Source organism: Nilaparvata lugens, chromosome 14 (genome assembly GCF_014356525.2).
Source record: "Nilaparvata lugens isolate BPH chromosome 14, ASM1435652v1, whole genome shotgun sequence".
Lineage (NCBI taxonomy): Eukaryota > Metazoa > Arthropoda > Insecta > Hemiptera > Delphacidae > Nilaparvata > Nilaparvata lugens.
This window is the reverse complement of record NC_052517.1, coordinates 301,244-315,769: the sequence shown is the minus strand read 5'-3', so window position 1 is coordinate 315,769 and position 14,526 is coordinate 301,244. Positions and strand designations below refer to the sequence as shown.

The 14,526-nt window shown below is 33.4% G+C and overlaps 1 protein-coding gene and 1 pseudogene across 2 annotated transcripts in view; one reads left to right on the top strand and one right to left on the bottom strand.

Moving 5' to 3' along the window:
* LOC111055424 overlaps positions 1-2,284 on the bottom strand; it is a 131,598-nt pseudogene extending 129,314 nt beyond the window's left edge. Inside the window, exon 1 of the transcript XR_005572930.1 lies at positions 2,128-2,284. The product of XR_005572930.1 is annotated as a probable chitinase 10 (transcript). The remainder of the gene's footprint in view (positions 1-2,127) is intronic.
* A 1,053-nt stretch (positions 2,285-3,337) lies between these two features.
* On the top strand, positions 3,338-4,574 carry LOC120354249. Its single transcript, XM_039441123.1, has 2 exons — positions 3,338-3,458; positions 3,680-4,574. Exons 1-2 carry the CDS (start codon positions 3,361-3,363, stop codon positions 4,572-4,574), a joined length of 993 nt encoding a protein of 330 aa, XP_039297057.1. The 5' UTR covers positions 3,338-3,360.
* Positions 4,575-14,526: the final 9,952 nt, after the last annotated feature.

The window sequence follows — 14,526 nt, the reverse complement described above, 5'->3', positions numbered from 1 at the left end:
CTTAGTCTTCTTATTTAATATTAAAATTGAGAGATTACACCATGATTCAAACCTGAAGGATATCACTTCTAGGATTTAATCCTGTAGGAAGTAAACTTTCAAATATTACAAAAGTTTACGTCTTAGATGAAAAAATGAAGATGAACACAAAACTCCAATTTCCAAATCAGCAAGCAAGGAATGTCCCTTATCTTCCCCTACCTTCTACCGGCTACCAACGACCAAAAAATTCCACAAAAAAATTACAAGATAAAAAAATGAAGTGAACCCCACCCACCCTTTTACACCATTTTACCAACAAACTCTCCAGAAAGAAATCGTCTCACAAAAACAAAAATATGGGTGCAGACAGGAGAAAATAAAACTACAAGAAGCTCGCATTCTTTGAAGGATGATGATGATGATGATGATGATGATGATGATGATGATACAAGTAAGTGGGCTGATACAACAATAACAAAGGGACAATAAAGACAAAACATGAACAAGGAGAAGAAAAGAAGAAGAAGAAGAAGATCAAGACAAGAATAAGAAGAAAGAGAAAAAGAAGAAGAAGAAGAAGAAGAAGAAGAAGAAGAAGTAAGAAAGGGAGAAGAAGAAGTAGAAGGAGGAAAAGAAGAAGTAGAAGAAGAAGAAGAAGAAGAAGAAGAAGAAGAAGAAGAAGAAGAAGAAGAAGAAGAAGAAGAAGAAGAAGAAGAAAAGAAGAATAAGAAGGAAGAAGAAGAAGGAGGAAGAAAAGAACAAGGAGGTTGTTGAGACCGTTAGGTTTGTCAAGCACACAAATATCGTTATGGGACCGGTGAATATGAATGATGAATGAATACATCCAATCCCTTTCAAATGATAAGTAGCTCATCATGGAAGAAAATAATCTATAATATTTGAATAATTATTTATTTATTTGTATTTTTACAAGACAACACAGACCAGACTAGGGAAGTATTCAATGATTATTTGTAATAATTAGTCAAACCTATAATTTTTTAAAGATATTTGACTGTAAGATGTCGACAGCTGTGCTGAATAATAAGTTCTATTTTTCCGGCTCTAGATTTTGTAAAATTACGTGAAAATGTTTCAATTATCAGTGATTTGGGTGTAATATTTTGTTTCCTATCCAGTTTCTCAACCTTCAAATTCTCAGTTTTAGTTATTTTTGAGTGAAAAAGAACTAAATTTCAGAAAAGTGGAATCATAACCTCATTTCGGACTTTCAAATTATTATCTGAATTTGGGAGAGGAATAGTACAAGGAGTATCCTTAGTTTTTCTCTCCCATTCAGTGCTTCTTGTAAAATTATATTAATAAATAAAATAATAAATCTGAATCTGAATCTGAATCTGAATTTTCTGCAGACCTGGAAAGTATTCGATGATTAAATTGAATCAGGGCAATTGAATTGAATTTATTTAAGGAAAAATACTTACTGACAACTAAGGCAATTGTTCACTTTATTATAATCATCATCAACATTATCGATTTCAATTTGTTATCGAAATCCAATAGAACTATTATTGATATAAAATTTTAGATTCTTGTGATTTTAAATTCTCAATTTTTTATCAACAGAATGCCTTGAAATTTACTGAATCGTGTTACAACGTTAAACTGTTATCAAGTTTCGATTGATTAAAATTGAAGTATTGAATTAAAGTGACAAATATTGAACAAAATTTATTGGAAAATTCCAAGTTATTTGGAAAGATTACAAGGTAAGGATTCATTATATAAATCTATAGAAGAGAATTACTTCCCATTACCGCAATTGAAAAACAACAGAATTATGAATGGCAATTCTATAAAAATCATGAAAATTCAAAGACTTATATAGTGGGAGATTGAAAAAAAATACAAAAATCACCTAGTATTTCATTTGAATCAACCTTTTAAAGTCATCCACATCTTTAAAAATCCGTGAAAATTTTTCAAAATACGTCCAAAAATTGACAAACATTTTATGCGATTTATAATTGAAAATTACTCAAAAATTGATGAAAATTCACTAAACGAATGAATGGTGAATAAAAACAACCCTATCATAGAATACCAACCCTAAAAGAGCCGGTTGAAAAATACAAAAACTTCAATTTTCCCCTAAATTACCATAAAAAATTCAATAAATTTTACCTTATAACCCCGACCGGGGCTGCGTCCTTGGGGGGAGATCCTTAAGGACACAAAACGGGTCCTTTTCTGATGGTCCTTAAGAGTATAAAATAATTTAAGGAGCTAAACACCTCCTAACTTAAAGACAAGTTGATCGGGTCTGAGAGCTACTGGTGAAAATCAAGTTGACCATAGACAATACTAGATGCAACGAAACGAGTTCCGTTGCAAAATTCATGCAACGCAAGGAGTTTCGTTGCAAGATTCATGCAACGCAAGGAGTTCGGTTGCAAAATTCATGCAACGCAACGAGTTATGTTGCAAAATGCATGCAACGCGAGGAGTTCCGTTGCAAAATTCATGCAACGCAAGGAGATTTGTATCAACGTAGAGAGTTTTGTTTCAAAAGCTGTAGCAACGCAGAAGAAATTTGTATAAAATTGATACAACGCGATTAATGCAACGCGACGAAATGTGTATCACAGTTGAAAGCAACGCAGGAAGATTTGTATCAAACGCTGTAGCAACGTAGTGGAAATTTGTATCAAAATAAGTTGAAATTGATACAAAGATCGGTCAATATTTTGGTTACAATACGAACTGTTTCAAATTAAACTACTGTAATTCAGTTTCAGTTGAAGTTTTTGCTAATTATTTGGGCTATTAAATAATTCGATCAATTTCTTCTTTACACTGAATATTCATCTCTCATTTTACCAAATTATGTAGGTCTACATTTTTCACCTATTGTGGAAATTCATATTAGAATTCAATAAGTTATAATGAAAGTGGAGAAAGATAGGACAACAGCGTTGCCAATTCTCAGTTACCACCGCCTTCTATAGTAGATAGCTGTAATTCAAGTCATCCCCCTATATCTGATCTGATAATAATTGAGGGGTCTAGAATCAAAACTCACATATCCATTTTTGACGAAATTAGTTAGCACTGGATTCCTACAGAAAAAGATGCGAGAAATTCAATGGTGCTAATAGTTCTTCTCTAAAATCACATTATCCCACATAAAATGGAACCAAAAGTTGTGGGTTAGTGTCAAAACTGACAATATCCGTAGGATAATGTGAGTTTTGTCAGTTAGGCAGCTGTAGCCATGAGAGAGCAGCATTCAGGTCATGTGACTCCTGTCAAACATCATTGTAGCAAAGCAGTCCATAGCTGCAGAATATTCGAGTATTGAGTGGTTAGAATCTTTATTAGAGTCAATTATTTTATTGTGTTAGAATCTTTTGTTCAATGGATATCTCAGTGACGCCAGTGCAGAGTAATGAGAGAGCTAGAAAACCTAAAAAGTCACCATTGCAGTGGAAGAAAGCTAAATTGAAGACAGAACGGTAAGTTTCAGTATAACTACAAACCATGCTTTCATGCCTTGTTCTGTTTTAGATTCTTGTAATTTCTCTAATTATTGCATAACAGATGATACAATTTCTAAATAGGAATGATTGTGGGAGCTTTCACTTTTTAAACTAAGCCACTAAAATAATATAACTTACTAAGCCAGAAGAGAGCAAACAAATTAGGCAAACCTAAAAGTTGCTTTCTTTGGTTTTAGGTACAAGCCCAAGAGTATGCCGGACAAACCAACTTGTGGACACAGCAGTCAATCCTTTCAATGTTGTTCGCTTGATATGTGTGATTTGAAAAAGTTTCATTCTTTATTCTATAAAAAGACAGAAAAAGAATATCAGGATCATTTCGTTTTAAAGTATGTTGAGATTGTGAATGTGAGGAGAAGGCGTCCAAATCAACGGAAAAATCAAAATGAAGTATCCAAGTACAAGAAACAAATGAGGAGTACACGTTATTTTGTATTAAATAAAAAGAAGGAGAGGGTGCCTGTTTGTTTGAATGCATTCATTGGTATTCTGGGCATATCCAGATTCAGAGTCAATAATATTACAAAAACATTCCATGAACAGGGCTTTATAACTGAGAAAAGGGGAGGTTTTAAGAGGACAGCAGAATTTGCTCCAAAAAAGATTAATGTCATGAAGTTTATTGAAAAATTGCAGTGCATTGAGAGCCACTATTGTCGAAAAGAGAGTAATAGAAAATATTTGTCCTCTGATTTGAGTATCAAGAAATTGTTCATGATGTATTCAGCTGAAAATGGAAATGTACCTGTCAAGGAATCATACTTCCGTAACATTTTCAATACCAACTATAATTTGGGTTTTCGATCTCCTCGAACTGATGTTTGTTCTACGTGCTTGTGCCTACAAGAAAAAATCAAAGCTGAAAGTGATCCAGGTAAAAAGTCTAACTTGTTGATTGAGAAACGTGTACATAAATTGCGTGCAAAAGCGTTCTATAATAAACTCCAGGACACAGACGAAAATCTTCTTATCTTATCCTTCGACTGCCAGAAAAATCTTCCAATCCCCAAATTGCCAGACCAATCAACTATTATTCAAGACAAATTTATGTACAGAATTTTTCAGTTGTGAGAGGTCATAGTAAGTCACAGTTGAACAAGGAATCAGTCATTCTTATTGCTGGACAGAGAATAAATTCGACAAAGATTCAAACACCATCGCTTCATGTGTTTTTGACACCTTGAGATCTATCGATTGACCCCCTACAATAGGATTAGACTGATATCTGACGGGTGCGGCGGACAAAATAAAAATAGCATTTTTATAGGAATGTGCAGCTTCTGGTTGAGTTCTGTGGCACCAAGTAACATTGAAGAAATTGAGGTAGTATATCCCATTACAGGGCACAGTTCCTTCCAGCAGACAGGGTTTTTGGGAACATTGAAAAAATTTTGAAAAAGAAAGAAGTCATAACTACTTATGAAGAAGTATACGATATTATATCGGAGCATGCAACTATAAAAATCCTTGGAAAAGACTGTGAAGTAGCTGATTTTAAAAATGTAGTCAAAAGAAACATGAAAGATACCCAAAAATGGCCTTTTAAAATCTCCCAATGTAAACGCATTTACATAAAAGCTCCAAAAAATGCACGAAATAAAGTTCTGGTCAGAGGTGAGCCCACGTATGTAAGTGATTTGTCTGATAAGTATTGGAACCTAATGAAAAATGGTAAAAAACCTAATCCGGACTTGAATCCTGACATTATAGAAGAGAAAAATTATCTTGCGGAGGAGAAAAAAAAAGATGTCGACAAACTACTTAAAAAACATTTTGGTGAGGATTGGCGACTCATCGATAATCTGGAGTTCTATAAGAAAGCAATAGACAATAATGGTGAAGAAGAACAAGAACCAATAATATATTTTGAATGTGGATGTGAAGATGAAAATATGAATAATCAGTTCACTATTTGAAAAAAATATTTTAATTTTCTGATCAACATTTATTTTATTTTTATCCTTTTGAATTATTAACAGTGTATCAATAAAAGTTTAATTTGTAAGAAGAATGTTTTTTCAATCACCTTCCTTACCAAATAACTCTTCTGGCTTGGTAATTTGTGTCAATAGCCCATATAATATTTCAAAAAGACAGTATTATAGTCTACTAGTGGGACAAAATTAAAGAGATTCGAACTCACAATAATTCGACAAAACTCATTTTCAAAACTTACAATATCCAGAATATTCAGTATCAAATCTCACATTATCCCAGGATGAGTGTCAAAACTCACATTATCCATATTATTTACCTATTTTTTTCTTGATTCTGTGGAGAAATGTCTGACTTTCAATATCAATTTCTATTTGAATACCTCAAATGAACATGAAAACACGAGCCATAAGTATCTTTCTTTGGAATCACAATGTGAGCAAGTTTTTTGGCTGTACTGAAAAATTTGATTTTTGGATAATGTGAGTTTAGATTCTAGACCCCTCAATTGTTGATTCTTGTTTATTCTTGTTATTCTAGTAGTTCTGTGAGAAGTAGACCTCACGCAGTATTCTCATCCACAAGTACCGGATTGAAACTATATACCTTATGGAAATACAGCAATAGACTGGCTTCTCCACACATCTGTGTAATCACTTGTCAGCTGATTTATGATGAATAATTCTATAGTCTGATTTTTACTCTAATATTGGCGTATGAAGGAGGCTCCTTTTTCCTCAAATATTATCCTTGAAATGCAAAATTTCCAAAAACCTTGTATATACGTCGACGCGCAATTAAAAAAAGAACATACCTGTCAAATTTCATGGAAATCTATTACCGCGTTTCGCCGTAAATGCGCAACATATAAACATTAAAACATTAAGAGAAATGCCAAACCGTCGACTTGAATCTTAGACCTCACTTCGCTCGGTCAATTATCAGGTACATTAAATTATTCGCCAATAAAGTACAGGCTATTTTCCATGTTTTAATAATAAATTCTCATAACTGAGATAACATATTTAGATATTTCAAAATATTTCTCAATAGTCTACAATCTAATGACAGACAAGGATAGCAACACCAATGTTAATCAGGTGCTGACTTCATAACGTGGACCTCACTATAGGATAATAATATACAATTCAAATTCATTTTATTTCCAGAAAGTACATTTTACAATACATTTCCCTGAAAATTACTCCTTGAATATGGAACAAGTCCGTGTTTAAAGGAGGAATATATCTTCATTAATAATTCCAACTAATAAATGCCATCAAATTCAACGGGTCTTTTATTCGATCAATGTCTTCTAACTAAATTTAAAGTACTTTCCAAATTTCTACTAAAACAAGCTAATAATAAAATCTTGTGACCTGGCTGGCTGAGGTCTGGTGTCAGAGTTTTCAGGTCGCAACTGATCAATTTCAGGGCCTCTCACATCACCTAACGACTGCTTTTAAGGCAGCCGGGACCGACGGTTATGGCTGTGCAAAGGCTAAAAATAAACTTTCTATTGGTAAGTTTTCAAAGTTTCTCGATTTGTATATCATCAAGCTATCAAAATGAAATATTTTTCTCATAAAAACATTTTTCTTCCGATTATTACTTTTTGAGATATGAGCGCCTAAAGTTTAAAATTTTGGGACAGAACATTTCAAATTCGGTAAGAGATAAATCCATGAGATTTAGAGGATAAAAATCTTCATGGTAATTTTGATCGAGTAAAACGAAAATTTTAATAAAATATTAATTTTCGAGAAAGTTATTCAATTTACTAAAAATAACCAAAAATAACTTTTAGTTGAGTTATTTTTTCAAAAGATTTTTCTTTATTAAATCAACAATACCGTGAAGAATTTATCCTTCAAATCTCATGGATTTATCTCTTACCGAATTTGAAATGTTCTGTCCCAAAAATTTAAACTTTATGCGCTCATATCTCAAAAAGTAAAAATCGAAAAAAAAGTTTTTATGAGAAAACTATTTCATTTTGATAGCTTGATGATATACAAATCGAGAAACTTTAAAAACTCACCAACAGAAAAGTTTATTTAATAATAGGAAGAAAAATGTTTTTATGAGAAAACTATTTCATTTTGATAGCTTGATTATATACAAATTGAAAAACTTTGAAAAATCTTACCAGTAGAAAGTTTATTTTAGCCTTTGCACAGCCTTAACAACAAAACAACCCTTTATTGACAATTCCAACTAATGAATTCCAGTAAATTTGAACAACTCTTTTATTCGATTAACGTCTCCCAACTCAATTTAAAGTACTTTCTACACATTTTGAAGTATTTCTATTCATATTGAATGAAAGAAAAAAGACTAAGAAATTGTCAAAAAACCACTGATATAATTGATAATTAGAAAGACCGGTTTCGGTTATTACACCATTGTCAATCTCTGATAAACTAAAACTAAATACAAGAGCAGCAGAATTTATACTAGTAGGCGAGTACTGCTATTGGTCGAGGGCATGAACGCCTGCCATTGGCCTAGCTAGACAGTCTCCTCCCCTCAACGGTGTGACAAAATGGCGGCTTAAGCAACAGAATCGCCATGATAATAAAATTTACTTTGAGTACAAAATAAGAACCAAGAAAACAAGTGTGAAAGATGATAAAACAAATATGTAAATGGAAAAACTATTGACTAATGTATGCTTACAATTTTATGATAAAACTAAATTCGTAGTGTTGTACTGGTTGAAATGAATCTGGTCATTTAAACTACACTGGGAATTTTCCTTAATTACTTTTGTTATTTCTAAAGCCTCTAGAATATTCAAAGATCTGCCTTTGTTATTAACATGCAGAAACTCAACATTCTCCTTAACTGTGAACTTGTGATTATTTGTTATCAAATGTTCTGCAAAGTTAGATTCCCCATTTTGTTTATTCCAATCTCTGATGTGTTCTTTAATTCTACTTTTGAAACTTCTACCAGTCTGACCTACGTAACAAGCATTACAATCATCACATTTAAGTTTGTATACCCCGCTTTTATCCCAAATATCAATTTTGTCTTTACTCCAGCTAAATAGACTATTTAAAATCGGTTTGGTCTTGAAAGCATATTTTGTACTCAAAGTAAATTTTATTATCATGGCGATTCAGTTGCTTAAGCCGCCATTTTGTCACACCGTTGAGGGGAGGAGACTGTCTAGCTAGGCCAATGGCATGCGTTCATGCCCTCGACCAATAGCAGTACTCGCCTACTAGTATAAATTCTGCTGCTCTTGTATTTAGTTTTAGTTTATCAGAGATTGACAATGGTGTAATAACCGAAACCGGTCTTTCTAATTATCAATAAATCAGTGGTTTTTTGACAATTTCTTAGTCTTTTTTCTTTCATTCAATATGAATAATTACCACAATATCAACTTCTCAACTACACAATAGTTATTTGTGCAACTAGTGCGCAAAGTGACACTTTGCTGCACCGAAAGAAACGTTTACGCCCGAGCCGTAGGCGAGGGCGGAATGGTTTCTTGAGTGCAGCAGAGGAACTTTGCGCACGTATTTCACATTAAGTTTTTCCTACAGTTACCATTGAATATGAAAAGTGGGTAATTATGGGTAAAATTGCCTGAAATGCATCAAATGTTTTTCTGTGTAATTTTATTATTGATAAAAACCTTAATCCTAAAATCCTAAAGTCCTCGTTGTCCTTGGTTATAATATATAATAGTAATTAGCGCGTTGTGCTTGGTTGCACCTCTGCTCACTATAGCAGCCACAGCAGTCACTGTTACCAACTTCATTTTGATTTTGCTGCACTGTTGCTCCATATAACCTACTAAGTATTTTGCGTTGCCATGTTGCAAATCTGGAGTGCAGAAAAATTTTTCCCGCACTAGAGCGGAAAAGTGATTCTTTGCGTTCTGTAATCAGTGCAGCAATGGCCACTTTTCAACGTAACTGTAGGAAAAAAGTATTTCTATTCAATATTTTACTAGAACAACCCACCAATGTTACAATGTTACAGTTTTACCTTGTACAAACTATTTACTATTCACTGCACCGAGTAGTATTCACTATTTTATTGGCCAGTTCCAGGAGCAATAATACCTTGCTAGGATGAAGATGGTTCACTTCAGACTGTTGGCATTTGTTATAGATAACCTCAATAATTATGCTTCCCATCCGACCGATGCTCACAGTTCAACGTGAAACTTACAACAATAATATATACTGAGGTCTTTCCCTGTTTAGCATGTAGAGCCATGCATACAGGCATGACATTGGAACTATTATACTGGCCTACAAAATTACGTGATTGGATGGGTACCTTACTTCCTTTAAATGACTTGGAAACATTTTTTTGCTCTATCAAATAAATAAATATTATTGAAGACTAGCAGGCAATCGGTGCTCCGCAAGGGTATGATTAAATACTTGACGTACTAGATAAACAAATCAAATTAGACGATGAAGGAAAAGAAGAAGAAGAAAAGAGAGAATGAAAGAAGACAGTAGAGTAGGACAACACCAAAAGGAATTAGACTCCTTTCTCTTTCATTCCTGATATTTTTTATTAGCAGGTAACCCGTGCTCCGCAAGAATCTATTTTAAAACTTGACGTGATAAAATCTTGAAGAATTCAAAATAGGTCTATAACCATCCTCGGTTAATTAAGAATGTATATGCAAAATGTCAAGTTAATGAGTTGAGTAATTGAGACGTGATGATGCGTCATTCGTGAATTTCCTATCCCCTACCTGTATCAGCCGATTCTTTCTTTTATTATACAGGGTGGGGCAGAGGCGATTGACGAGTTTGGAAGGGTTATAAGTAATGAACCGTTCAACTTGGAAAAAATCTCTTTAATGGGTTCAATTCAGTTTGAAATATAGTTTTATTGTTAATTTTTCGGAAATTATATCAGTTAAATGGCGGTCATAAGCAGCAATATACTAATGTAGCGCATTTTTAAAGTTTTTAAACGTATTTTGGCACACTGCGATTGGTAAGGCTTTGATCTCTTCTCTGATTCGCTTCTTTAGTTCTTCCAAGGTGTGTGGGCGATCTTTGGAAACTTTATTTTTGAGTTAATGTCATAGAAAAAAATCGCATAGCTTGAATCGGGTGAGCGTGCTGACCATAGTTCTTTGAGAATGGCAACATCACCGTCAATGTCACATCCCAGCGTTATGTGACAATGCTAAAAACGTTTCTGCGCCCCAAATTGGAAGAACTTGCTGAGGAACATGACTCGGGAGAAATATGGTTCAGTAGGATGAAGCTACAGCCCACACAGGGCGTATTTCAATTTCCCAGGGCAGCTTATCTCACAAAGGGTGGACTTGAGGTGGTTTGATTGATTGATTGATTGATTGAGTACTTTATTTATGTAGATTACAATATAAACTGGTTTATACACTTGTATACAATAGCTTACAATACAGCAAAGTTATAGATGAATTTACATAATGTAGACTAAGAAAATAACTATTGAACTGTATATTATATGAAAAAGCAATTTGTAATATAATAACTATAGATAATAATCATATTGTTATGCATCTACATAAATTGGCGGAGCTTTAGACATATCAATGTCCATTCTTTGGGAAGAATATTAGTGGCCGACACGCTCAAATAAAATAAAAATGGCCGACACGCTCACCCGATTTAAGCATATGCGATCTTTTTCTATAGTGTTACCTCAAAAATAAAGTTTCCACAGATCGCCCACACACCTTGGAAGAACTAAAGGGGCGAATCAGAGAAGAGATCAAAGCCTTACCAATCGCAGTGTGCCAAAATACGTTTAAAAACTTCAAAAATGCGCTACATTAGTATATTGCTGCTTATGACCGCCATTTAACTGATATAATTTCCGAAAAATTAACAATAAAACTATATTTCAAACTGAATTGAACCCCATTGAAGAGTTTTTTTCCAAGTTGAACGGTTCGTTACTTATAACCCTTCCAAACTCGTCAATCGGCTCTGCCCCACCCTGTATTATAGAAGATAGTATAATTTTGAAAATAAAATTTATTTTTTTCTGACTCTAAATTTTGTAAAGTTTACGTAAAAAATTTCAATTGATGGTAGTTCAAGTGGTTTTTGACATTATTTGTAATATATTATTCATTTAAGCAACCTTAAAATTTCAAAATTTTCAAATAATTATTACTGGACCGAAAATGAAGGAAGCAGTGTGTGATTTCATAAACTACAGCTTTGGACAACATAAACATTTTTTCAAAATTTTTGGAGAGACAGACTTGGACAGGCCAGCCTAGTTTTTCCTCCAATGTCATTAACTATAGAATTGGTTATAGTGTTTTGTACAATAGAAGACGATCTGAATTTTTTTTTTGGGCATTGATTGATTGATTGAGTACTTTATTTTTGTAGATTACAATATGTACTGTCTTATACACTTATATACAATAGCTTACAATACAGCAAAATTATAGATGAATTTACATGATATAGACTAAGAAAATAATTATTGAACTGTATATGATATGAAAAAGCAATTTGTAATATAATAATATATTATATAGATAATAATTATATTGTTATGCATCTACATAAATTGGCGGAGGTTTGGACATATCAATGTCCATTCTTCGGAAAGAATATTAAAAATATCCTCCCCACTAACTCTCTACCAAAAGGGAGAATAGAAATATTGGTCTGCGTATATCTTATTATTGGGATCAGACATTAAGTTACAATGAGGCCTACAGAATTATGTGTAAAAGAGTGGAGGACTTGACTGTATTTCTTCTTGGAAACCTTGTTAATTGATGAATTTTATCAATCAGTTTTCACTAATGACCTTCCGATAGCCAGTATATATACACTATGCTTGTTTCCTATGATTAAATAAAACAATATTTCCGCCAAAGAATTCTCTCGAAGAAAATTTAAACTTTCGTTCCGGATACTTTTGATAGGATTAATTATTGTCTTGTCAAGTGTGAGAGTGCTGACTGATTACAGTGAGATTTAAGTTATAAAGTCAGCACCTGATTAAAATTGGTGTTGCTATCCTTGTCTATCATTCAACAAAGCAGATAGCTCTATCCCTTTGATAGCTCTACCTTGGTCTGTCAGACCATGTAGAGATATAATAAATTACAAAACATCTCAATTATAAAAATTATTATCAATTCATTATTAATTACTAGTAGTTCTGTGAACAGTAGACCTCACGCAGTATTCTCATCCACAAGTATCTGATTGATACTATAGACCTTATGGAAATACAGCAATAGACTGGCTTCTCCACACATCTGTGTAATCACTTGTCAGCTGATTTATGATGAATAATTCTATAGTCTGATTTTTACTCTAATATTGACGTATGAAGGAGGCTCCTTTTTACTTTTATATTATCCTTGCAAAATTTCCAAAAACCTTGTATATACGTCGACGCGCAATTAAAAAAGGAACATACCGGTCAAATTTCGTGAAAATTTATTACCGCGTTTCGCCGTAAATGCGCAACATATAAACATTTAAACATTAAGAGAAATGCCAAACCGTCGACTTGAATCTTAGACCTCACTTCGTTCGGTCAATTATCTAATCATTGAAAGATATACTTTCCCGACGAATGAAAAATATGATTGATTAATATATAAATATGTACAATTAATATAACATTTTTTGTGTAGTTGAGAAGTTTATCAGAGATTGACAATGGTGTAATATCCGAAACCGGTCTTTCTAATTATCAATAAATCAGTGATTTTTTGACAATTTCTTAGTCTTTTTTATTCAATGATATAACATTGGATATACTGGGAAACCTAGCTACCCTATCCATCATGGAAGGCAGAGCTTCTACTACAGAAGGCTATATGGTGAGGTCCACGTTATAATGGCAGTGTTTGATTAGTAATGGTATTGCTATCCTTGTCTATCATTCAACAAAGCCGATAGCGCTATCTCTTTCTCGATTTGCTCTGTTGCCAGATCGTCTTTCAACAATGTAGAATTAATAATTTATTAACAAAATACTTCATCTTAATTATGAAATGATTGAAAAATATAATTTCTTGCTTAACAAAATATAATTGATTATTTGAAACGAGAATGAACAGTTGATATTACATCAATAAACCTGTATCAGCTACCGTCTATAGAAGGCATTGACAAGACAGAGGATCGGCAACGTTTTTCTCCTATCTTTCTCCACTGCCATTATAACGTGTACCTGACTGTACTGATCTCACTATGATAGCTCCCACTCGTAATTTGTTCATCACATCACACACAACAGAGTCAAGACGGCTCTGATGCTATAGTGAAAACAATAGACGTGATAAACCGTTACTAGATAAACAAATCAAACTAGACGATGAAGGAAAAGAAGAAGAAGAAAAGAGAGAATGAAAGAAGACAGTAGAGTAGGACAACACCAAAAGGAATTCGACTCCTTTCTCTTTCCTTCCTGTTATTTTCTATTACTACTCGAACATTTCATTAATTTTATGCTTCTATCTATTGCACGTGGAGACTACTAATTTTCAGAATATTATTTGATTTTGAAATCACAAAGAGAAGAAGGAAAAACGAGATGACTAACAGAGAGTGGAATGAAAGAGAACGACGAAGAAGTAGAAGAAGAGGAAGAAGATAAGCAGAAAGAGGAAGGGAAGAGTAAGATGAAGAAGAACAAGAAGACAGGAGAAGAAGAAGAAAGAAGAAGAAGAAGAAAGAAGAAGAAGAAGATGACGTAGAAGAAGAAGAAGTAGTGTGAATGTCAATGTCATCTGATCCAGCCATCAGCTGACCGCACAAATAACAATAAATAACTTCGAATAATAGTGACGCTCCTCAATAAATATATACAACAGTATATACCAGATGCCATATTTGGATAAGTATATACGTCGGCTACCTTGGAGGTCATTTACATTGAATGTGTAAACCGGTATAATATTTACCAGCCAAGCAAAGGCAACTCAACTGGCAACACAACACTATAGTGATGCCCACGTTATAATGGCAGTGTTTGATTAGTTATGGTGTTGCTATCCTTGTCTATCATTCCACAAAGCAGATAGCTCTATCCTGTTTTGTATCAAATTATGGTGTTGTGTATCAAG